This window comes from Carassius auratus, chromosome 1 (assembly GCF_003368295.1).
Source record: "Carassius auratus strain Wakin chromosome 1, ASM336829v1, whole genome shotgun sequence".
Classification (NCBI taxonomy): Eukaryota; Metazoa; Chordata; class Actinopteri; order Cypriniformes; family Cyprinidae; genus Carassius; species Carassius auratus.
Genome location: NC_039243.1, coordinates 4272623 through 4299191, shown reverse-complemented (window position 1 = coordinate 4299191; position 26569 = coordinate 4272623). Strand labels below are relative to the sequence as shown.

Genomic DNA, 26569 nt, shown 5'->3' with positions numbered 1-26569 from the left:
GTTCATGAATTCTTTTCTCACTCAGACACAAGAAGTGCCAAAACTCTTTGTACGTACAGGCCAGTTTGCACATGCTTACATATGGTTTTCAAAACTGTTAAACTGAGGTTCAGAACAATAACATAATACAAAACTGAATAAGACAGCAATATGCTACATTTCTACAGTAATATTTGAATGAAATATATTTTAAATCTAAATTAAAATTAAAAGCTATAAAAACAATTGGACAGTTAGTAGATTAGCATTACTATTGTATCTGTATCAGTGGATGGTTTGCATACAAATTCTTCTATTTTGGAATTACTCTGTGCAAAAAAATACAACATGAAATATTGACGAATTCTGCATCCTGTCTGATTCATTCCAGTAACACATTGCAGTGAATTATAAACTGAAACGTGTCTTTGTTTTACAGAAGTAAACACTGTATAATGCTACATATTGTAAGTGTTTTGTGTTTTTAGCTCATTGTTTTGTGGGTGACATAGTGTGTTTGTCGGATGTCAACGTTTGCTAGTGTTCTGGAAGAATGAGTTGATTTGAGACCTGAAGAGATAGTTTTGGTAGTTGTAGTGCATTCTGAATGTGAGATGAACTGCTTTGCCAAGCTGAAAGTTGGTTATGAGAACTGTGTGAAGAGTTTTGCAAAACTGACCTAAGTATTGAGAAATTGTGTCTTAGCGTCTGTAAAAAAAACTGTAAATTTGTACTTTTACTTCATGCCTTGAAACCCTTCTGCTCTTTTGGTGGTAGGCTATATAGGTCTCCTGTTATTTGTTCCTCCTACCAGAAAATATATGTTTTCAAGAAAGCAAAGAAAGAAAGAAAGAAAGAAAGAAAGAAAGAAAGAAAGAAAGAAAGTACGGAAGTTCTAAGCGGCCATGCATTATAATTTTTTTTCCTTTTTGTTTTCTCGTTATAACGACTTAATTTTCTAGTTATCTCGACATAACGAAAGTCGTTTTCTCGTTATAACGACTTATTTTTCTCGTTATCTTGACATAATGAAGTTCGTTTTCTAGTTATAACAACTTATTTTTCTCAGTATCTCGACATAACGAAAGTTTGTTTTCTCATTATAACGACATGACAGTTTTACTGTTGCTATAGTATTAGTAACGAACTCAACTTTGACAGGCATCTGATGGACAACCATGCAGGGGCTATACTGTAGCCTATATTTCGCCTAGGTAATAACGTCTACAATACTGTATATAAATAAAGGCTGATCAATCACTGTTGATTTTTCCAGAGACAGTACAACAAACATTTTTTTTTGTTGTTGTAATTAACATGTTTATATGGCAACACCGCAAAATTAGAGCTGCTTGGATTAAACCCACTTTTCATTTTCCCTTTATTTGAAATAAAATTATATATAATTTGTAATTTGTAGTAGTCATTATATGATGTGGCAGATATCATGTGTGTTACAAGCTTCTGTTTGAAAAGAGCGTCCATGTGTACATGTGGTGTGTGTGTGTGTGTGTGGAAAAAACGATTACAACATTATAGAACAAAACTGAATTAAATAAGCCTATGGATTTTACATATATATCACATTTCTCATTAATATGGTTAACAATAAAGATTAGTAATAAGGAAAAGAAGCACATCAGCCTACATCGTTAAATCCCGTCCTACTGTAGGTAAACATAATACAGTGATGTCAACCTTGGTTTTGATAAGCAGTTATTTTATGACTCAGAACGCGTTGGTGAAACTCATGCATCTAGCAGGAACTTAATACACAAAATATTCATATTGATTCAAGCATATTTAACATTTACAGTATTGTTCAAAATAATAGCAGTACAATGTGACTAACCAGAATAATCAAGGTTTTTCGTATATTTTTTTATTGCTACGTGGCAAACAAGTTACCAGTAGGTTCAGTAGATTGTCAGAAAACAAATGAGACCCAGCATTCATGATATGCACGCTCTTAAGGCTGTGCAATTGGGCAATTAGTTGAATTAGTTGAAAGGGGTGTGTTCAAAAAAATAGCAGTGTGGCATTCAATCACTGAGGTCATCAATTTTGTGAAGAAACAGGTGTGAATCAGGTGGCCCCTATTTAAGGATGAAGCCAACACTTGTTGAACATGCATTTGAAAGCTGAGGAAAATGGGTCGTTCAAGACATTGTTCAGAAGAACAGCGTACTTTGATTAAAAAGTTGATTAGAGAGGGGAAAACCTATAAAGAGGTGCAAAAAATGATAGGCTGTTCAGCTAAAATGATCTCCAATGCCTTAAAATGGAGAGCAAAACCAGAGAGACGTGGAAGAAAACGGAAGACAACCATCAAAATGGATAGAAGAATAACCAGAATGGCAAAGGCTCAGCCAATGATCACCTCCAGGATGATCAAAGACAGTCTGGAGTTACCTGTAAGTACTGTGACAGTTAGAAGACGTCTGTGTGAAGCTAATCTATTTTCAAGAATCCCCCGCAAAGTCCCTCTGTTAAAAAAAAGGCATGTGCAGAAGAGGTTACAATTTGCCAAAGAACACATCAACTGGCCTAAAGAGAAATGGAGGAACATTTTGTGGACTGATGAGAGTAAAATTTTTCTTTTTGGGTCCAAGGGCCACAGGCAGTTTGTGAGACGACCCCCAAACTCTGAATTCAAGCCACAGTACACAGTGAAGACAGTGAAGCATGGAGGTGCAAGCATCATGATATGGGCATGTTTCTCCTACTATGGTGTTGGGCCTATTTATCGCATACCAGGGATCATGGATCAGTTTGCATATGTTAAAATACTTGAAGAGGTCATGTTGCCCTATGCTGAAGAGGACATGCCCTTGAAATGGTTGTTTCAACAAGACAATGACCCAAAACACACTAGTAAACGGGCAAAGTCTTGGTTCCAAACCAACAAAATTAATGTTATGGAGTGGCCAGCCCAATCTCCAGACCTTAATCCAATTGAGAACTTGTGGGGTGATATCAAAAATGCTGTTTCTGAAGCAAAACCAAGAAATGTGAATGAATTGTGGAATGTTGTTAAAGAATCATGGAGTGGAATAACAGCTGAGAGGTGCCACAAGTTGGTTGACTCCATGCCACACAGATGTCAAGCAGTTTTAAAAAACTGTGGTCATACAACTAAATATTAGTTTAGTGATTCACAGGATTGCTAAATCCCAGAAAAAAAAAAATGTTTGTACAAAATAGTTTTGAGTTTGTACAGTCAAAGGTAGACACTGCTATTTTTTTGAACACACCCCTTTCAACTAATTGCCCAATTGCACAGCCTTAAGAGCGTGCATATCATGAATGCTGGGTCTTGTTTGTTTTCTGACAATCTACTGAACCTACTGGTAACTTGTTTGCCACGTAGCAATAAAAAATATACTAAAAACCTTGATTATTCTGGTTAGTCACATTGTACTGCTATTATTTTGAACAATACTGTATGAGTTAATTAAATGTCAGTAATGAAGACTGCACAAATTATAGCGATCACGAGGAAGGTCCGCGTACAGTAAAGTGTATAGTATACAACACCCCATCAGTTATATTCAGGTCTATAGTGCCACCTGCTGGCACAGTTTTGTAACTTCTTGGAGAAAACTAGTTTGTTATAACGAGAAAACGAACTTCGTTATGTCGAGAAAACGAGAAAATGAAGTCGTTATAACGAGAAAACGAACTTCGTTATGTCGAGATAACGAGAAAATTAAGTCGTTATAACGAGAAAACGAGAAGAAAAAATATTATAATGCATGGCCGCTTAGAACTTCCGTAAGAAAGAAAGAAAAAACACAATTTTCTTTTCCATTCCTCCTCATCTTGTGTTCTGCAAGTTGGAGAAATGGTTGTGTCACAAGGTCTTTACAATTGGTTGTGAAAGCTGTCTGTTATATTGGCAGGTCTCACACTTAAATGCTTAAAGATTCAGAAATATGTCTCATGATTTGACCCCTCAAAGTGGCTGGAAGAGGCCATTATTTTTAATAAATCAGCTGACTAAAGCAATATCATACTGTAAAATACATTGCTGATGTCCTATAACAGATACAGGGAAAATAAAGAAAAATACAGGTGTCAGCTTCTATACCAACTATAAGATGACTCCTTTATTCAACACTCAAAAGGAATTAAAATAAAAATAGTGGCCTAACATGAACTATATGAAAAGACATTCACACACTTAAAGGGGTCATAGGATGTGATTTCAGTTTTTACTTTCTCTTACAAGATCTTGGTGAATAAAGAAGATCTGTAAAGTTGCAAAGACTAAAGTTTCAAATCCAAAGAGATATTCTTTATGAAAGCTAAGACTCGTCCACACCCCCCTAAAACGCCTCGTTTAAACACACCCCCACATCTCTACATCACTGTGTGGGAAGATTTGCATAACACCGCCCACATGTTCACGCAAATAAAGAAGGTGTAACTTTCATTCTCTCTGTTGCTGCGCTGCCATATCGCGGAGTCACTGTGTGTCATTGTGAAAGCTAAAATACTTAGTTTGGTCTTCCAAAAGAGGACACGACTAGAAATCAGTGGTTAAGCTGTATCTACAACACTGTTCCAGAACAGTTCAACACAATTATTCAGATGTGTGCAGCACATTTTTCGTAGGACGAGGACTGTTTTCTGTGAGAGTAGCCTATATTGTCTGTTTCTATAAAGTGGGGCAGTTCCAGCTTTGCGAGGACAGTCTAGTGCTTCTGACTCACAGTCTGTGTACTTAAAGACTTTGACTCTGGTGATTCACAGATCACAAATGCAGACATTGTTTTATGTTTACGCAGCATGATACACAATGCAACGCAATGCATAGAAACACAGTATTTAACAAACAAAGTCATTATAATCAGTAATTATGTCTATTGTCTTATCCCGCTGGGACACAGCATCACAGTCTGGTAAGGAAGCGTTTCCCGGTCCTCTCAACACATACAACATTTGTACTATTCGACCGTAAGTGCCCTGCGAATGGACGTCACATGAAATTCCGCCATGATTCCAGTTTGAAGTGAACATGTTTTAAAAATTGATAGCCTGAATGCACTGGAAGTCGCTTTGGATAAAAGTGACTGCTAAATGCATACATTTAATTTATTTTAATTTAAGTATGTGAGACGTGTATTTAAATTTTATTTATTTACAGAGGTATATGACGTCACACTTGTCCGTGTGTGAAGATGTTGTGCAGCGCAAATCCGTGAATTAATCTTCCGAAGTGAGGTGACTCCAACAGATTTGCCTGCTCACAGTTTATGCACGAGCTCACTTCTCTTATTATCTGAATCAGATGTGTTAACAGAGAGATGTGCAACATATGCAGAGCTGGGGCGAGAGGACTGGAATTGGAAACCGCTGTGGTGAGGGGTGTAACATTTCTGTCACACGCTTGAGGTATTCAGCCAATCACAACGCACTGGATAGCTGGCCAATCACAGCACATCTCACTTTTCAGAACAATGTGCTTTGTAAAAAAACATTGTGTTTCAGAAAGGCAGGGCATAGAGGAGAAACAATATGTACATTATATGGAAAATAGTTTTTTTAATCTTAAACCACATAAACACATTGCTTTACACCAAATAATGTGCTTTTTACCAATGTTGTATGACCCCTTTAATAATAAATACATTTGAGATTCATTACATAAACAACCACAGAGAATCTCTGTTTTTCGTTTGTTTTTGTTTTTTTATGATGCACAGGATGTGGAAACCACTGCACATCTTTACCCACATCATCCTGTGGAGATTACGCTTGTCGTCCAAAAACAGAAGTGCACATACACATTTACCTGATTGTTAATGCACTACTTGTTGTTAAAACATGAGTTTGTGTCTTTTCTTTATATGCGTTTCTCTTCTCCGACCTGAAGTGGGGCGACGGATGAGTGTGAAACAAATGGCAGCAAATGAAAGTGAAACAATGTACTAATCCAGAGAAGTCCATTTCAGGAAATCATTTCTGTAATCATGTTTATGCATTATTTCCCTCAGAGTATAAGAGTATCTGTCCATCTCTGTCTGTCTCTTGAATGTTTATTTAGCCCTTTCCAGAAGTTTCCACTAGTTTTCCCTTCTGCAGGTCTCATTCTCCTGCTCAGTGTGAGAGACTCCAGCTCTTTCTCCACATGTTTTCTGACAAGAGTAACTGAGAGGGTAACTGCTGCTTGTTCAAATTAAAGATGACAAAGACAAGCTGGAAATACTTGAGCTCAAAATCAAGATTACTGTTTCTCAGTAAAGATGTTTTAGTTTGATTGTCAGCATAATTACAGAATTGTTTTTATTAAATTCAGGCAATATTTGTATACAAACATCATACATCAACATTATGACAGCATTTCTATATAATTTATGTATTTTAAAGTCAACATAAACTATCCTGTTTAAAACCAAACTACTGTTTCACTTTCATTTCTCATACTTCTATTATTTCTAGAGGGTTGTTTGTATAGACTTTATACAGTTTTGTGACAATCAAAACAAGATCATCCTCAACATAATAAAACATCATTTTAAACAAGCTGCCTTTTGTTTAATCTAAAATGTAAGATTTTCTACATGCACAACAGAAAACAGAAAATATTCAATACTTTGTTCATTTATTGGCGTGATCTAATTTAGATCTTCCCATGGCAGGCCTATAGCTCAGACTCCAGTCAAATATGTGATGATTCCTTATCAGTATCCTTACAGCAGTTTTCAGATTCTCTGTTGAACTGAAACGTCTTCATTTGTCACAGAAAGTGTTCAAGTGATAAAAAAAAGTGTTCAAAAGTTTGTAAAATCCATCAGCACATGACAAGCGCTTTACATGTGTGTCTCTACTGTGCTGTTATCGCTCCGTGGAGGTTTCTGTAAAAGTCAAAGGAGGAATGAAGAAACAGAAGCCACAAACGCTGCTTTAATGTGAAACATACACACACACACACACACACACACAGATACTCTAATATACCTGACTGCTGATGGTACTGTATTCGGCTTTCTTCTTCTGTGGACACATTCGGACGAACAGATTGTAATACTCAGTCCTGACCTGAAGGGGGTGACACAACAGGCAAACTTAATGATATTTGATTCAATAATAAATTATGGTGTTTCTGAAACACTCCCATCATATTCGTTCAGAAGAGTGGCTGACCAATATGGATTTTCTGACGGCAGATGCCGATATCTTAGAGAGCAGGAAGGCCGATATAATGCTTACATTTGTGCTTCAGATGCTGTCTTTCTTAGTGCTGCTAATATAAATGTCCCGCCACTGTACTAATAAAACCTGCTTGTGACACTTATCGGCCAAAGAGGGAATATTATCGGTTAATGCCGATAATTTAAAAAAAGGCCAAATATCGGCATATTTACAATGCTATGATTAAGAAAAGTTATTTATTTTTAAGTGAACAACTACTTTAAACCATTGATATCCTGTCAGATGTTTTGTTTAAAACAAGCCACTGTTGCCCAACATTCAGTGTTCAGTGTTGTGGTTTCTGATCATGTTAAACGTGTCTAAATACCAGTTTGGACAGCAGGCAGTGCATGATGAAGATGAGCGCCCCCTGGAGGCTGTTGAGGATGATGAAGAGGTACAACATGACTTCAGTCCCTTTCTCCTGGAAGAGGAAGAAGCCGAAGATCCAGGTTCCTCCAAGAATACACAACTGAGCCACAGCGGTCACCGTAAAGCTCCTACACACCAAATATAATTCATCAGAACCACTGATGCACAAACATCAAGACTGAATCTATGACTGAATCTGTTTGAGATCACGCACCTGATCTGCTTGAGACTGGAGAGGTCTGGATTGAGGCTGGAGAACTTTTTGGCCAGTTTCCAGATGGTGATGATGAAGACAAAACCATTGAGGATCACGACGATGCAGACGGGTGCGAAGAAGCTCAAGATAAAATAACGATCGAGAGAGAGCCAGCAGCTGCAACACACATTAGGATAAGACAATTAGTCACATGATCACAAACACACACCAGTTCACCCCTCTTCCTCTTTCCCTTTCATAGAGTATTTATAACCTCCAGTGTTATTTTAGTGTCACTGATAGTTTTTATTGATATTTTAAAATTAGTTTTACTTTTTATGTTTTCATTTTACAATTTTTGCTTTTTTTGTTTTGTTTTTGTCCTTTTTATTTTAAATGGACTTCAAATAAAAGTCAAATGTTTAACATTGAACATTATTTCAGTTAATTATTGTTTCATGTTTAAGGTTTAGCTGTAGTGAATGATGATGAACTCATAATGATAATAACCCTCATCGTGCTCTTTCCACAGAAAGCACAGTCAGACTGCAAGACTTTCATAACTGGTAAATCTTGATAAGATCTAACTCTGTCATTTACAGTCACTGAAGGCACAGGTTGTGAATATGACATGTCTAGACTGGAATGACTCTGTGAACGTCAAAAACTGGCTGTATTTACAGCTCTTGTATTTACAGTTTCTGAAGCCCAAATATGAATTACTGATGAAACTAGTCAGAGGTATATATAATGCCTTGCGACTCTAGACACACTTCTACAGCTGAACAGCACTGGAGGCACAAACTCACTGTCGTTTGGTGCCGTATCCCTTTGAGAAGGTAATGGCAGAGATGATGACGATGACGAGAGGGGCTCCGTATCCCACCAGATACATGTAGAGGTGTTTTAATGTGGTGTTAAACACCATCACAACCATCCGGTAGAGCTGAAGCCCCTCCAGCAGCATCCAGCAGAACACAGACAAGAAGAAGAAGTGAAGCAGACCGGCCACAATCCCACACCCTACCTGAGAGAAACACACGTCAGGTCATGCTCCTGTTGGCTTACTGGAACTGATTACTCAAAATCACATTACAGATGCTTTTTTTGTGGATTACATGTTAACAACTGATTCACACAATGGAAGCTACTTATACTGTTTATATAGTACAATTAGGGCCCGAGCACTGGTGGTGACAGAACCCTCTTGGATCTGCTCCGTTTATTATTATTATTATTATTATTATTAATAAAAATATTATTATGAAGAATGAATCGCATTTTGAGAGCCTAATCATACTTGAAAAGTCACGAAACTTTGCATACACCTCAGAACTGGTGAAAATTTACATCTGATATGGGTTTCAGAGGCGGGTGTGGCAAAATGGCTCAACAGCGCCACCTATACACGTTCAATGATGTTCACCTCAAGCTACGTTTCATGTAGGTCTGCGAAAATCGGTACACATGTAACGCACCAATACCTCCAAAGAAAATTATCAGCAAAATTTGTGTCGTTTATGCCATTTTCATGGGTTGTACTCCAAAGTTGGTCAGTGTAATCTAAAGGCCTTTGCGATGTTAAATTGCAAAGATCTTGAGTTTTCGTTAAAGAGCCTTACTAATTTCGATGTTTCGCCATGAAAAAGGAAGTTGCTGTAACTCAGACATACAAATCTGCCCCAAACTTCACATGATCAACAAGACTCCTGCCCTGAACAGATCTACATGCCCATATTCAGTTATAGTGGTAGCGCCACCTGCTGGCAACAGGAAGTGACATGTTTTATGCTGTAACAAACTACTGATAGAAATTTCATTTCAATGTACATGTATGAAACTCAAAACCAGCTGGCAGCAGAAAGATTGACACATAAAAATGACATATGCTCATAATGCATAATGCTCACTGTTCATTGTTTTACTAAGGCCCCCTGAACTCTGGAATAGCCTTCCTGATAATCTTCAGGGTTCAGACACACTCTCTCTGTTTAAATCTAGATTAAAAACGCATCTCTTTCTCCAAGCATTCAGATAATGTATCTCATAATTTGTGACTGCAGTTGTATCTGATCAAATGTGCATTCTTATTCTTTAGCTTGGGTTAAACTAATTAATTTTACTTTGTTGGATCAGCAGCTATGCTAATGATGTCTCTATGTGTTTCTCTGTTTTGGTAACTAGGATTTACACAAGCTCCAGTCTGGATCCAGAACACCTGAGAAGAGATGATGCTGACTCTCAGAGGACCTCAGATGATGCTAACCCTGAATCAACAACAGAACTAACAAATATTGCTACAAGTGTGACTGCATCATATAATAATTGCTGTTAATAATGTTCATCGTCCGGCTGACTATGTCTAGTTTTATTTTTTTCTGAAAAATTCTGTCAACCGTGCACAAACTGAAAGTTATCACTTATAAGCTACTACTAAATATTGTAGAAATGTAATTTTCTGTAAAGTTGCTTTGTAATGATTTGTATTGTTAAAAGCGCTATACAAATAAACTTGAATTGAATTGAATTGAATTGAAAACTTGAACCTGGCGGTGAGCCCGGGAGCCCGGGTGCAAGGGCCCTTTCATTGCTGCTCGCAACTTTAATTATATATTATAGTTATAAATTTTAAGTGTGATTTAAGCATCTAAAAATTGTCCCTTGCTAACAAAAATGGTATAATAATGTTTTGCTAATGTTCCCATTAAGTTCTGAAAATATAATTTCTGAATGTTCTCTGAATGTTTAAAAAAATGTACAATTTTAAATGTTTACATTTGGTGAATGTTATACAAACTCGATTCCAAAAAAGTTGGGACACTGTAGAAATTGTGCGTAAAAAAAATTAATGGAATAATTTACAAATCTCATAAACATTGTGAATTTTATTCACAATAGAATATAGATAACATATCAAATGTTGAAAGTGAGACATTTAGAAATGTCATGCCAAATATTGGCTCATTTTGGATTTTATTAGAGCTAAACATTCCAAAAAAGTTGTGACAGGAAGCAATAAGAGGCTGGAAAAGTTAAATGTACATATAAGGAACATCTGGAGGACCAATTTGCAACTTATTAAGTCAATTGGCAACATGATTGGCAGAGTGGCAGTGTCTATCAGAAGTCAAGATGGGCAGAGGATCACCAATTCCCCCAATGCTGTGCGAAAAATAATGGAGCAATATCAGAAAGGAGTTTCTCAGAGAAAAATTGCAAGGAGTTTGAAGTTATCATCATCTACAGTGCATAATATCATCCAAAGATTCAGAGAATCTGGAACAATCTCTGTGCATAAATTCTATAGGTCAAGAAAGAAGCCATATCTAAACATGATCCAGAAGTGCAGGCATTTTCTCTGGGCCAAGGCTCATTTAAAATGGACTGTGGCAAAGTGGAAAACTGTTCTGTGGTCAGACGAAAATTTTAAGTTCTTTATGGAAAACTGGGACGCCATGTCATCCAGACTAAAGAGGACAAGGACAACCCAAGTTGTTATCAGCGCTCAGTTCAGAAGCCTGCATCTCTGATGGTATGGGGTTGCATGAGTGCGTGTGGCATGGGCAGCTCACACATCTGGAAAGGCACCATCAATGCTGAAAGGTATATCCAAGTTCTAGAACAACATATGCTCCCATCCAGACGTCGTCTCTTTCAGGGAAGACCTTGCATTTTCCAACATGACTAGGGCTGGGAGAACGCGTTGAGGTCATCGATGACATCGACGCAAAAAATAAGTTGACGCAAAATATGCGCATTGATTCGTCGACCTGTTTTTATCTCTCTAAAAAATGTTTGCAAAACGTTTACCTTATGTGCGCTGAATATACGCGATGGCCGGATCAACATTCTGTCCAACGTTATACAACCAATCCAGGGGTTTTTCTGCATTGATCTTTTTTTTGGCGGCTGTCAAACCCATATTTGATCGGTGAGTGATGTAGAATGACAGGACGCGTACGAGAGAGAGCCCCGGGTGCGCGCGCACTCACAGTCTTCAAACAACCCGAGCGCTTCTTGCTCTCTCTCTCCCTTGTGCATAGTAATCAAAATCATTAAACACGATAGAAAAAGGGCGAAACACCAAAGTTTCACGCGCGCTCGCGCACTCACAGTCTTCAAACTACACGAGCGCTGTCTTGCTCGCTCTCTCTCTCTCTCACTCTCTCTACCTCCTTTGTGTCAGGGTTTGGTAAGGGAGGAACTCAAGTGCAGACAGGATTCTCAACACAAAAGGGTTTATTTACAAAAAGGGAAAACAAAAACCCACGAGGGGGAAAACAAGGACTAGGGCAGATACAAAATAACTAAACAGGACTGATTAGACAAGATAAAAAAAGACTCAAAACTAGAGAACACTAACTACAAGTAAACACTCACGGTTATACAGGACACAATATCTCAAAGGGGTTACCAGGGAATAATCACAGGTGAGGAACACAATGAACCGACGTAAGACAGAGCACACTAGGAAAGCTAAATAGGGGAACAATTAAGACACGACAGGTGGCACAGATAGCAATCACAACACGACTAGGTTAACAAGGGGGGCGGGGCAAGGGAACGAGACAACACAAGCACATGGCCCAAAGGCAAGGCCATGTGCTTGTACACAAAACACGGGTCTGTCATGATCCTGCCTCAAGACTAGGAAAAATCAAGGACACGAGGGCAGAATCATGACAGAACCCCTCCCTTAAGGAGCGGCTTCCAGACGCTCCTCAAGGGAACATCAAACACAGGACATGACTGACATGACAGACTGGGACACAGACACAAACCAACAAGACATGACAAATAACAACAAAGGCAAACATGAGTACACAACGGCAGGGTTAGGGTGACAAATCAAAAAAAACTAAAAGGGAAGGGGAGGGGGCGGGACCACAAAGTTCATGGGGGACAGACCAGGGCGGGTGGGTGGGGTAGGAATCTTAGGAGGACAGGACGAACGCTGACGACGGGGGGTACGGGCAGGTCTGGGTGGTGAGGGGCGGGGAGGGGTCTCGGGACAACTGACAGGGGACATGACAGGAGCAGACAAGGGACGCGGGGCAACACTTACGGGACGCGGGGCAAGACTTACGGGACGCGGGGAGACGACAGCTGGACACGGGGGGACAACATCTACTGGACACGGGGGGACAACAGGACACGGGACACCTACGGGACACGGGGCAACATTAACGGGATACGGGGCCACATCAACAGGACACATGACTACATCAGCAGGACACGGGGCAACACTCACGGGACGCGGGGAGACGACAGCTGGACACGGGGAGACGACAGCTGGACTCGGGGAGACGACATCTACGGGACACGGGGAGACAACGGCAGGACACTCGGGATTTCTGGGGACAGGGTCTGGGGACAAGACAGGACTGACGGGGACTTCTAGGATCCGGACAAGACTAGACAAATAATCTGAAAAGGCTTTAGCAGCTAGGATAATTGGCATCTCCTTACGAGATGAGACAGACTGTACTAGAGTCTTTGCTGCAGAGTCGGCCGCGGCACTCTCCTCCGCTCTCACGACTGCAGACTTGCATACAGCTCTCTTCTTTGCCGGCTCGGGCACGCTCACCGCTGCTGGCTCGGGCACGCTCACCGCTGCTGGCTCGGGCACGCTCACCGCTGCTGGCTCGGGCACGCCAGCGCTCTCCGCTGCTGGCTCGGGCACACTCACCGCTGCTGGCTCGGGCACGCCAGCGCTCACCGCTGCTGGCACGGGCACGCCAGCTCTCACCGCTGCTGGCGCGGGCACACCAGCTCTCACCGCTGCTGGCACGGGCACGCCAGCTCTCACCGCTGCTGGCTCGGGCACGCTCACCGCTGCTGGCTCGGGCACGCTCACCGCTGCAGGAGGCGACAGAGTTGCAGGACCGGGAGACCCCTTCTTCCTCCTCTTCCTTCTAGGCCGCGGTGCAGAGGTCACCGCTGGGACAGAGACGGGTTGGGGAAGTTCGGTCTCGGGCAGGGCAGACTCTGACGCCGACGATTCCGAGGCTGACTCCCACGAAAACCGTCTCCCTCGCTTGTTGGGGAGACTGAAGGAAGTGGGAGGTGCCTCAGGACTCTGGGTGGGACTTGCCTGATCCCCCAGGGTTGCCACGGCCAGGACACGACCCTCTGGAATCGTTGGCAGGTGGGTAGGTGGAGGGGACCTCTGTGGCTCCTCATCTCGACCGCTTGCTCCGGAGCGACCTCCCCTGGTCCCCCGGAACACCACTAGGCGAGAGCCCTCAAAACCATCCCGCTTCCTGGCTGATGACATCCAGCATTGCCTCCTGTCTGCTGAGTTCCCTTTTGGTCGGTTCATTCTGTCAGGGTTGGTAAGGGAGGAACTCAAGTGTAGACAGGATTCTCAACACAAAAGGGTTTATTTACAAAAAGGGAAAACAAAAACCCACGAGGGGGAAAACAAGGACTAGGGCAGATACAAAATAACTAAACAGGACTGATTAGACAAGATAAACAAAGACTCAAAACTAGAGAACACTAACTACAAGTAAACACTCACGGTTATACAGGACACAATATCTCAAAGGGGTTACCAGGGAATAATCACAGGTGAGGAACACAATGAACCGACGTAAGACAGAGCACACTAGGAAAGCTAAATAGGGGAACAATTAAGACACGACAGGTGGCACAGATAGCAATCACGACACGACTAGGTTAACAAGGGGGGCGGGGCAAGGGAACGAGACAACACAAGCACATGGCCCAAAGGCAAGGCCATGTGCTTGTACACAAAACACGGGTCTGTCATGATCCTGCCTCAAGACTAGGAAAAATCAAGGACACGAGGGCAGAATCATGACACTTTGTACATATTAACCAAAATCATTAGACACGATAGAAAAAGGGCGGAATGCTTAAGTTTCACGTGGAGCATTCAGAGATTTTTTTTTCCTCCATGACAGGCTGCTGGCTCCCACTGTTCATTTTTTAAGCACTCTCTGTATTAGCTTCCTCAAGTTTACACTGGTTACTGTATTCTTTCAATTGTTCTAAACAAGTATTTTGGGTGACCTTTTTTATTGAATGCTAGACATCAAGTTGTTGTTATTTTCATATGAAAGAAGAACTTTTTTTCAGTAAGCTAGGCCCTATGTGTTCAGTAAGCTTGTTTCAGTAAGCTATGTGTTTTCAAGGCTTCAAGGTTTTATTGAATGCTATCTCTATACAAGTGCAAAGTAATGTATTCTTAGTCAGTCTTTTATTTTGTAATTTTAGAGCAATAAACATATATTGCAATGTTAAGGAATTAATGTTTTTTTCATTCAGATATGTAAATCAACATGTATAAATTGTTAGTAGTCAATTAATGGGGAGATAATCGAAATCTAATCGGTCTGAAAAAAATTAATCGTTAGATTAATCGATGCATCGAAAAAATTATCGCTAGATTAATCGTTTAAAAAATAATCGTTTGTCCCAGCCCTAAACATGACAATGCCAGACCACATAATGCATCAATTACAACATCATGACTGTGTAGAAGAAGGATCCAGGTACTGAAATGGCCAGACTGCAGTCCAGATCTTTCACCCATGGAAAAAATTTGGTGCATCATAAAGAGGAAGATGCGACAAAGAAGATCTGAGCCCTATTTGGACGGGACTAGTTTTACAGGGGGTCATTAGAGAAATCTGTGTTTCACAGACGTACTTGGTGATTTTAATCCCGTCCGAATCTGCCACGTCTGTGTTTTTCTCACACAACCTCTGTGATAATTACAGAGCAAATTACCTACTGTTTTTCAGCAAACTCAGTGATCCTCTGAGAAAACTAATCCCGTCCGAATGTGAATGTCTGTGATTGCCGGTGATATTTTATTTCACAGCGCGTTTCCTTGTGTGTTTTGGCCAATGTGAATTACCGTAGATGCTCTTACCGCGCGGATGTTTGATATATTTGCTTAGCAGCAAATAAATAATAATAAAAAAAAATACAAATAATAAAATCAAGAGCAAGATCGCGTAAAATGTTAATACCGTCAATTGTAATATCAGCATCAGGTAAGATTACTCACGTTCATTTATGTACTCAGTTACATAATGTTTTAATTACATTTAATAAAAAAAAAAGGAAAACAAGTTAAACTAATGGAACCACACATTAACATGGTTTTGTTATACTAGCCATTTAGTATTTATTGCGTAATACTAATGGCAATCATTCTGAATGAATTAAATGCACGCATACAGAGCACGTGATCTCTGTGACGCCCAAATGCACAAATCAGACCCTCCCACCTCTGTAATAAACACGGAGATGTTAGTCCCGTCCGAATTGGTACATGAAAATCACAGACGTCAGGTGATAAGAATCGAAAATCAAACGTAGTTTAGAAAACTAGTCCCGTCCGAATAGTGCTTAAGACAGGTGAGCAACGAGAAGCCTGTATTAGACAAGAATGGGACAATATTCCTATTCCTAAACTTGACCGACTTGTCTCCTCAGTCCCCAGACGTTTGCAGACCGTTATAAAAAGAAGAGAGGATGCCACACAGTTGTAAACATGGCCTTGTCCCAACTCTTTTAAGATGTGTTGATGCCACAAAATTTTAAATCAACTTATTTTTCCCTTAAAAAGTTACATTTTCTCAGTTTAAACATTTGATATGTCATCTATGTTGTATTCTGAATAAAATATTAAAATTTGAATTCTGTTTTTATACATAATTTGTAGTGTCACAACGTTTTTTGTAATCGGGTTTGTAATTTTTCATTTTGCAGACATTTTAGCAATGTTAATTTTGAATCTCTAAATGTTCCATCCATGAGAGATGTATCATTAAATATGTTTTTGTGCTAATCTTTAGAGAACATTATTAAATATATTAAAATAATTTGTATTCATAACTTTGAGAAAACCTTGCCAGAGCATTAGCCAAAGTTTGGAGAACGTGCCCTGTTTGCTGTGAAATCTGCATTCAAACACACCTGATTGTGAGTGCTGGAGATCCCACAGAGGAAGACGAGGTCTGCGATGAAGAGAGAGATGCTCAGATGGAGATGAATGCTGGTTCGGGTTCCTTGGATGGAGCGGCAGAACTTGAACGTCAGGATACAGAGAAACAAACAGACCAGAGACAGAACTAAACCCACTCGAGTGATCAACACCAACTCAAACGTGTCCTGGAGGAGAGGAAGAGGGAAAATCATCATCATATCATATTAAAGATCTGAATTAAATGTTAAATCCCAGTTGTGCTGGTTCACAGATGTACCTGGAGAGGATAGAGAGCCATGAGCACAGCGAAACTACTGAGATGAGACCAGTAACACACTGTATGAGTGCTGTTAGACTCCGCCTTCTCGCAGCCCCGCCCAGACCACACCCCCTCAGCCTCATCCCAGTACACACAGGAGTAAGCCACACCCCTAGACTCCGCCCTCTCCTGAAGAAGACACAACAGAATAATTTGAAGTTATAAAAGGGGAGAAAAACATGAACGTTTGATCTTCTGCATGAGAATCGGTGTGTGTCTCCATGAGATCTTGTGCTGGTCATGAGCTCATCTGTCATTATCTTCACCTCCTCGTGTGTAAAGACGAGCATCACCGGCTCTGACAGCTGCTTGGTTTCTGCATTACTGACGACGGCTGTCACCACTTTAGAGTTGAGTTGATAACTGACGCCTCTCTCTTCATCATCTGGTCTCTCTCTGCTAATTGTATGGAGCAGATCACTGGATGAGGTCAGATCTTTATAACTGACCAGAGCTGCAAACGCAAAACCTACAGGAAAACCACATTTACATTTCGTCAGGAAAGTGCTGATGGTTTCATGAGTACATTTATGTGCACGTGTTTGTTTGTACCTGGATATGATTCCCCTACAACTGTTTCCCAGCTGGCACTGAAGAGGGCGGAGTCTGTGCTCAGAGTGACACGCCCACTGGGCGGAGTCTGATTCCGAATGACTGCAACCTCAGCAACTGTAATTCACATCACAAAGAACGTCTACTTTCAGTCTTAAACACACACAGTTAAATCTGAATGTGGATGTAAATCACTGTTTATAATAAAAATGCCTTATTTTCAGTATTTCTATGCAGTACCAGAGTGAGATTGTGTCTAAACTGAAATGTGTGTGGTTTCTCACAGGTGTTGTGTGTCTCCATCCTGGTCACTGGCTGTTTCAGCTGAGGTCCGATCAGACGCATGCTGTTCTCCACCGCATCCAGAAACTGATTCAGTGTCTCACCGTCAGCGATGGTTCCTTCAGACAGCAGCTCATCAGTGGAATTGAACACATTCTGTTAAATTAATCACCACTGTGTGAGTGCATGATCACAAACTACTGTGTGAATATATATCGTGCAGTGAGTGTTTCACCTGCAGTAGCTCCTCTCCAGTCAAATGTTCTCTATGTGGATCATTCAGAGATTCACAGCTCTTCTTCAACAGTGACATCAACTGCTTCAACTAGAAGACGACACACAGAAATCAGTGCATTTGAGTCTGACCATAATAAAAATAATCATAAGCAGATATACAGATTCTACCTTCTCTGGCGTGTGGTCTACAGACAAGGGTCCAAACTGATTGCAGTCCATTTCTGTGCACAACAACAGGAAAAATAATATAAAATTCATATAGTTGAGGATGAAAACACACTGATTATCTTCTATAAGCTTCTCAGCACCTGCTGTGTGATAAATAGACCAACCTAAAAAAAATAATCTGTGCATTTAAAATAAAGCAAATAATGCTAGACGTCTCACCGATACATTTTGACTGGTTGTGGCCATAATTACTGTAACCCTGGTCACATCTGCAGCTGTATCCTCCATGATGATTGTTGCAGCTGCCGTTTGTGCCACAAACATCTGGAGCATCTTTACACTCATTGATGTCTGTGAGAGAGAGAAAAAATGATTTAACTAGTTTAGAAGCTTAAGCGTTCATATAAAGACAACATCATGAGCAGATACTGTCTCTTATAATAAAATCATTTTACATTTTGTAAATGATTTAAGTCCTAAATTCCACAATCCTCTTGTACCTTTACACGGTCCTGTTAAGCTCATTTCGAACCCTTCATGACATCTGCAGTAGTAACTTCCCTCTGTATTCACACACTGAGCGTGATCTCCACACAGGACGGGGAAGACAGCACACTCATCCTCATCTGAAACAGAGAGCCGTCAGGAAGAAAGAGTGTAACGACTGGAATCACAGTTACACAACCTCCTCCTTCTGATTAAAACATACAGGAACTTTTAAACCACAGAGTCACATTACCAACACATTTCTGTTCATGAGATATATATCCAGTGCCACATCCACTGCATGACGGGAGAAAGAGACCTGAGTAGAGAATGGAAAAAAATACACTTATTTTTAACAATTAATTTTTACAATTATTTTACATCATTCACATAAAGCTCAACATCACTGAATGTGCATGCGATCTGCAGGTAAACTGCATTATAATGAGAGGAATGTTATTAATTCAACCAATATTTTGTAAAACATACACCTGTGCTTCTGCTTTAATGTCCCTGCACTTTTGATCCACACCAGTGTTGCCAATTTTGCTGCTTTATTGAGCAACTTCTTCAAAAAACACCTAGCAACATTTTTTTTTTGACCATGACTATAATGAAACGGGATGGTTAACTGAAGTTAATTTCCCTAATAAATTGGAAACCGTTATTCATTGGAGCAGAGAGCAAAGAGAAACACGGCCACGCGATAAAATGCTATTCTGAAAGTTTTCACCAATCGAGCTCGAGCTGAAACAATGTTCTGTTATTCCAGCGGTCTGCGTGTTTATTGGTAATAGACGCTAAACGTGAAGAACAACTTTCTTTCACATTCTTACTGGCGGATATAACAAGGGGTTTACAGACAAACATTCACGGATCAAGCTGGTGAAGATTACACCGGTCTCACTCCTCTAAGTGTGAATTCACAAATCATGCAGATTGATATTCGGTATTATTTGCATGTCTATGACAGCGCACTGCGTATTTATAGCCAAAATAAATCTGAATATCAAAGCGCAGAGTAAAGAATCTCCACACTCACAGATCAACAACGAGAAGCGTCGAGCTCCGAATGCGCTGTAAACATCACGCTCTCACGAGAATTAACCAGGGTTTTATCATAGTAAAAGTGTAGTAACCGTGGTTTTTCCGCGTATTGGTTATCATTTGTATAATCACACTTTTTACGACACAAACACTATGGTCAGTGTAGCAAAAACATGTTAAATGTGGTTTTACTATAGCTTTTCATAGGTTAATTTTCGTAACGGTCTCTGTCTATATTCCCAGAAGTCTGACTACCAATCCACATTTAGTCACAAATATAAATCGAGTGAAACAACATCTACTCACCCAAGAGAAGAGCCCATTTGAGCTCCATGTCAGGAAACCGCGAACAGCTAGTGTCTGTGTGTGTTTGATGCTTTTTCAAGACTCGTCTTAAGAGATGTGTTAAATCTCCAAAGAAAATCCCTCTTCACGAACCGAAAGTCTTCACTACCTCTACCTCTACTTCTTCAGTCACGTGTTCCGCATGAAAGACCACTTCCATGGAGGGCCATAAGGTCCTAAAAACTAGAAAACATTTCGGTACGCTCCGATGCATTGCTCCTCATGTCTAGAGACTTCACCTCCTTCTCGACTGCTTTCCTGGCCACAGTGTGAGATATACCTCAGCCACAAGGTGTCCTCCTCCTCCCGAGTAGAAATGATTCAACCTCAGCTGATTTAAGAAGGAGAAATAACATCCAGCATCACTATTAGATTATTAACTTATAATATATGAAGTTCTTCCTATATTTGCTTATTATCTAATAATAGTGATAATGGCCAAAGCAGAATGTCCAAGTAATCACATTATTGCATGCAATTTATTAAACATTCAGCAATGATTTCCATATTTCCCCACATGATCACACTTGTATGGCTTCTCCCCCGTGTGGATTCGCTTGTGAACCATTAGAGATTGTTTGGTGCTGAAATACTTGTCGCACTCGCTGCAGTGGAAAGGTTTTTCGCCGGTGTGTGTCTTCATGTGGATCTTCAGATTCCCCGAAGTGAAGGAAACCTTCCCGCACTGCTCACAGCGAAACTCCTTCTTCACCTTGTGCTCTTTTACATGAGCTCTTCTGTCTTTTAGGGAAGGGAAGCTGACGTTGCAGGTCTTACAGGTGAAGTCTTTCTGTTCTGTGTGTTTTCTCTGGTGTCGTGCTAAATTGCCCTGTTTGCTGAAGGTCCTCCCGCAGGTGACGCAGGAGAAACTCTTGGTCTTCTGCTGCTCTTTTGAGGTCGAGGCCGTTGCTTCATCAGACGAACTGCTGTTGTCATCTAAGAGGAACGAGGGCATATTTCCATTAACTTGCACTTCCCCAAGTCACATGTCAAACCAAAAACCACAAATGACGTGTAAACCATTTGTTGATGATACACCACTTACAGTGGCACGGGAAAGTTTGGGAAACCCTTGCAGAATCAGAGAAAATGTGAATAATTTTAACAAAATAAGAGAGATCATACTAAATGCATGTAATTTTTTTTTAGTACTGTCCTGAGTAAGATATTGAACATAAAATATGTTTACATTTAGTTTACAACACAAAGAAAATTGCTGAAATTATTAAAATATTGGTTGTTAGTACTGTGTGCTGTTACCTGATGATCCTCGACTGTCTTTCTGTTTTGTGATGGTTGTGCATGAGTCCCTTGTTTGTTCTGAACAGTTAAACTGAGCAGCGTTCTTCAGAAAAATCTTTAAGCTCCTGCAGATTCTTCAGTTTTCCAGCATCATACTTTAAACCTTTCCAGCAGTGACTGTATGATTTTGAGATCCAAGCTTTTGGAATTTGAAGATCAAGGTAAATTGTACTTAATTTGTGCACCGGGAAACATACAAGTATCTTCTGTTGCTTACGAAGGGCAGAACTAAATGGAAGAAAAATTATATTTCTACAAAGTAAGAAAAATTTGGCCATCTTCATCGTGTTCAAAAGTTTTCACCCCCAGCTCTTAATGCATCTTGTTTCCTTCTGGAGCATCAGTGAATGTTTGAATCTTTTTAAATAGTTGTGTTTGAGTCCCTCAAATGTCCTCAGTCTGAAAAGATGCATCTCTAAATCATAAAGTCACTGCTGGAAAGGGTTCAAATATGCAAAGATGCTGGAAAACTGAAGAATCTGCAGGACCTTAAAGATTTTTCTGAAGAACAGTTCTCAGTTTAACTGTTCAGAACAAACAAGGTATACGAACATATGGGACGCTCAGTAGGTTCATGTGTAGTGCAGCCAAGATGGTGGTGTGTGTTTCCGGTTAGAGAAACAGGAGAGAGGATCCCAATTTAACTTTTTTTAATCATAGACTGGTTGAATATGTTACTTCACACAAATTTGGTCTATAAACAGAAGAAATACAAAGACAACAGTAATAAATATATCAGTAAATGACACAGACATTCAGTCATTCAGTAATAGATTAATTAACATACATTATTTGCCGATTATATAATAATGAATAAACAATGACGAGCAGAATGACCGATCGTTGCATGTGCGGGAACTAAGCAATGTCGTCAGTTTGACATTTCCAACAGTAATGAACAAACAGGGTAATATAACTAGGAAGTAAACATAATCATTTGTACTATAATAGAAATACACTTATTAGCACGCTTAATGCCCCATACAAATGCTTTTGCTTTCACTTTCAATATCACTTTCAGTTTCACTTTCGTCTGTGACGCAGTTTAAAATACGATCGAGAAGTTTCTTTTGTTCATCAGCCTGCATTTATTTTATCAGAAATACAGAAAAAACAGTGATATTGTGATATATTATTACAACTTAAAATAATGGTTTTCTATTTGAATATAATTTTAAAAATGTATTCCTGTGACGCAAAGCTGAATTTTCAGCATCATTACTCCATTCGTCAGTGTCACATGTGACATCCAGTCGATCACATGATCATTTAGAAATCATTCTAATATTCTGATTTATTATGAGTGTTGGAAACAGTTCTGCTGTCTGATATATTTGATCAATAAAAGGTTAAAAACAACTGCATTTATTAAAAATAAAAATAAAAATTCTAATGATATATATTCTAATAATATATTTTCTTTACTATCACGTTTTATCAATTTAAAACATCCTTGCTGAATACAAGTATTGATTTTATTTAAAAAGAAGAAAGAAAAAAAATGACTGACCCCAAATTACTGACCAGTAGTGTATATTGTTATTACAAAATATTATATTTTAAAAACATAGCTTCTTCATTTTTTTTCTTTTTTTTTTTCATCAAAGTATCCTAAAAAAGTATCACATGTTCTGAAAAAATATTAAGCAGCAGAACTGTTTCCAACTTTGATAATGAATCATCATATTATAATGATTTCTAAAGGATCATGTGATAATGATCCGAAAAATTCAGCTTTGCATCACAGAAATAAATGATAATTGAAAGTATAATACATTTTAAAACAATTATTTTAAATTGTAATAATATATCACAATACTAAAAAATTTTTCTGTATGTTTGATCAAATAAATGCAGGCTTGATGAGCAGAAGAAACTTCTTTCAAAAACATTAAAAATAGTAATGTTTCCAAACTTTTGGTCTGTACTGTATATATACATATATATATATATATACATATATATATATATATATATATATATATATATATATATATATATATATATATATATATATATATATATATATATATATGTGTATATATGTATGTATGTATGTATGTATGTATGTATGTATGTATAAACTCACCCGTAATCATTTACACACAGGAAAAACATAAACAACCGTCGAATAAACAGTGCAGCCAGCCTGATTTGTAACCTGCTGCTGTCAAGTTAAAATGTCTGCTCCTAACTGAGCTACGCATGCTACGTGCCACTAGGGGGCGTGGTTAGACTTTCTCACACAAGGGACTCATGCACAACCATCACGAGTACAAAGAGAGTCGTGGATCCTCAGGTAACAGCACACAGTATTAAGAACCAAACTTTTGAATGGGGTTATTTTCATAAATTCAGCTTTTTTTTCTTTGTGTTGTGGACTAAATGTAAACATCTTATATGTACAATATCTAACTCAGGACAGTACTAAAAAAAAAAAAAAAAAAAAAAAAAAGAACGCATTCAGTATGATCTCTCTTATTTTGTTAAAATTATTAACATTTTCACAGATTCTGCAAGAGATTCCCAAACGTCCGCATGCCACTGTAGATAATATATAAAAGGATTATTGCAGCAGTATCAGTCAGTGTTTAGTGGGTGGACTCTACAGACCGTGAGGGAAGAAGGGAGAACATTCTCTGTTAATGTCATTTTAACACAGTTTCACACACAAAGACACACATTGTATGTTTCTGAAGCTCATCTGATATGACGTCAGTGTTGGCATCAGTGCTGCATCATACAGTCCAAACTGCTTTTGACACAAGACAAATGAAAGTGATATAGGCATATTCCCTTTAATTGCCAGTTGAGGTATCAAACATAACTCCACCATATCCAGAATATTCATTATCAGGACACTTGTTTATACCTGACAGGAGGGAACGATGGTGTGAATTATTGTTTTAGAGATTATTTAATAATAAATTAAGCCAGACGGTGCACTGAAATATTATCAAACGCTTTTACAATATATTTTTAATTATTTCTGGATTAAAGTTTATGCTAAATGTCTAATTAAATGTCTCATACCTGCTCACATGAAGCTCTTTTTGAATCCTTCATCATGGTGGCAGTAGTAACTTCCAACTGTAGTTACACACTGAGTATGATTATCACACAGACTCGGAAAAACCGCACACTCGTCCTCATCTGAAAGAGAGACAGACAGATGAGGGGAATCCACATAAGATGCTAGATTCATCTTGTCATCCAGGTATTATCTGTTAGACAAATAATGCAACATCTTTCATATGTATATCCCTCTACATATCTCTGTACCAGAGTGTATTATTTGTATGTTTTGTTAAAATAATTTAAACTTATTCATTGGGTTAAATTCCTAATTTGTTTGTCTGTAATTAACCTTTTTAAATGCAACATAAAAAAACTTAAGTGTTTGATAATGTCTAAATGTACATTAAAAGGCAAAACCTAAAGAATAAGCAGTTATGACCAGCAATAATGTTTTGAGCAACTATTTGTATTTATTAAACATCAATAAGACCATCTAGTGGTTAAACAATGGCATTACCTATGAATATTATCTTTCTGGCCACCAAATGCCTCTCATCATACAGAGCATTAAAACTACCTAACAGTCAAACTGTTAACTTTGCACTATTCAGTCAAACCATAAGATTATAATTACCAACACATTCATTATTTAAAAGGTTAAATCCAGTGGCACATCCATTGCATGATGGTAGAAAGAAACCTGGAAAAAGAGAAAAAAAAAAAAAACATACACTTCTACATAACGTTGGACTTCTTTAAATGTTATAAATCTGATTAAAAATGTTGTAGAAAAACGTACAAAGTTCACACACCTGCTCTTTGGATTCGCACACTACTCGTAATCAAGATTCAAATGTAAAATTGTTTACTGATTCAAATTTGCTTATATTTCTATAATGAATAATTTGTTTTATATGTGAGTTTAAATTATATTTTAAAAGCTATTTGCACATCTGATTGAAGGGAATATGCTAATCTACTAAAGAAGGAGAGAAGCTGAAACCTCTACTAAAGGTAAGATATTGCTAATTAAAATCGCCTGAATATTGAGTGTATTTTTAATGCATTTACATGCATTCATTTAGCAGATGCTTTCATCCAAAGAGACTTAGAAAAAAGGAATACATGTGATTCATCATAAAGAGGCAAATAAACACAAGAAGTGCAGGTGAAACCTAAATTTCAGACATTGTTTAGAATAGTACAAGCTAAATCACCTTGACATAATCACCAATGAGAAACTCCTAAATTTAAATGTAGAAACATTTTCTGTGAAGCTACTTTGCAATGCTGTGCTTTGTGAAAAGTGCTATACAAATAAATGTAAATTAATTAAACTGAATTTAATTCAACATTACCTGCAATGCATAGTGGGATTTTAGGACACAGGAGATACAAAGTAGACGCTTTATAGAATGTTATGTTTACATGATTCAATTAAAGAACATGTTGAAATGGAGAATGATTGCTGTCTCTTAAATTGCCATAGCCTCAAGTTCTCATTCTGTCCACTCATTGAGTATCTAAACTTCTCCTCTCTCATCATCCTTTAACAGTTTGTATTGTTCTCTATAGAGAGCACTGATGTGGGGGCTGTGGGTATAAGACAGAGAAAGAGTAAAACATAAAGTTTGCTTTGTATTTAAAACTGGCTGCACTCCAAACACGTCACTACACCAATTACACGGTGATTTCAGTTCCAGTAGGAATATTGCAGAGGGAGAAAAACCTAGACTTTTCACTAAACAGCCTGATTGTATTTTAATAGATGCACGTATTTAAGGGTTTCAGCAGATGGAATAATGAACTGACGCTATTTCCAACTTTTCATTACATAACAGACACAAACACCCAGAAACGTATTTCTGTTGTGGATTTGTTTTTGTTAGCTGAGATCATCCCTTCCCGTATTTTCCTTGTGTTTTTGTGGTTTTCATATTTTCTTGTGGTTTTATGTAATAAGTTATTTAAGAGTGTGCAGAAATGGAGCGACTGCCACAAAAAAATGAGAAGATTTGACGAACACAGTGGAAATCAGGAAAAAGATCAGCGTAGGAGTTAAAAATAAAACTTCCACAGTTATTTCCTAATTGTTAACAGTCCT

General features: G+C 38.7%; 3 protein-coding genes across 6 annotated transcripts in view; all 3 read right to left on the bottom strand.

The window, feature by feature from the left end:
* Nucleotides 1-26569, bottom strand: part of LOC113039050 (zinc finger protein 501-like) — an 847435-nt gene that overhangs the window by 798293 nt on the left and 22573 nt on the right. The gene's annotated exons all lie outside the window — the stretch shown is intronic.
* The window catches only part of LOC113037946 (CD97 antigen-like), an 83290-nt gene continuing 62292 nt past the window's right edge, over nucleotides 5572-26569 (bottom strand). The window contains exons 1-16 of one of the 3 annotated variants that reach the window (XM_026195507.1): nucleotides 20107-20243; nucleotides 19007-19072; nucleotides 18768-18893; nucleotides 18487-18618; nucleotides 18268-18320; nucleotides 18098-18187; nucleotides 17865-18018; nucleotides 17581-17697; nucleotides 17295-17497; nucleotides 16987-17157; nucleotides 16700-16894; nucleotides 8554-8771; nucleotides 7763-7921; nucleotides 7505-7676; nucleotides 6943-7023; nucleotides 5572-6839 (exon numbers count right to left, since the gene is read on the bottom strand). In XM_026195507.1, coding sequence (XP_026051292.1) covers nucleotides 6795-6839; nucleotides 6943-7023; nucleotides 7505-7676; nucleotides 7763-7921; nucleotides 8554-8771; nucleotides 16700-16894; nucleotides 16987-17157; nucleotides 17295-17497; nucleotides 17581-17697; nucleotides 17865-18018; nucleotides 18098-18187; nucleotides 18268-18320; nucleotides 18487-18618; nucleotides 18768-18893; nucleotides 19007-19072; nucleotides 20107-20134 — 2010 coding nt within the window. In that variant the 5' untranslated portion in view covers nucleotides 20135-20243 and the 3' untranslated portion in view covers nucleotides 5572-6794. Of the gene's footprint in view, nucleotides 6840-6942; nucleotides 7024-7504; nucleotides 7677-7762; nucleotides 7922-8553; nucleotides 8772-16699; nucleotides 16895-16986; nucleotides 17158-17294; nucleotides 17498-17580; nucleotides 17698-17864; nucleotides 18019-18097; nucleotides 18188-18267; nucleotides 18321-18486; nucleotides 18619-18767; nucleotides 18894-19006; nucleotides 19073-20106; nucleotides 20244-26569 lie in introns of those variants that run through there. The other 2 variants (XM_026195286.1, XM_026195346.1) reach the window with 2 other exon arrangements.
* On the bottom strand, nucleotides 20366-21119 carry LOC113042029 (gastrula zinc finger protein XlCGF71.1-like). The gene is made up of 2 exons (XM_026200628.1): nucleotides 20663-21119; nucleotides 20366-20476 (listed from the first exon to the last, which is right to left on the bottom strand). The coding sequence occupies exons 1-2, from the start codon at nucleotides 21098-21100 to the stop codon at nucleotides 20381-20383; spliced, it is 534 nt and encodes a 177-aa protein (XP_026056413.1). The 5' UTR covers nucleotides 21101-21119; the 3' UTR covers nucleotides 20366-20380.

Coding starts and splice junctions, on each gene's coding strand:
- LOC113042029 (XM_026200628.1), bottom strand. CDS start 21,100: ATGCCCTCGTTCCTCTTAGATGACAACAGCAGTTCGTCTGATGAAGCA. Junction 20,477..20,662: donor AGCCATACAAGTGTGATCAT/GTGGGGAAATAT, acceptor TTCTTAAATCAG/CTGAGGTTGAATCATTTCTA.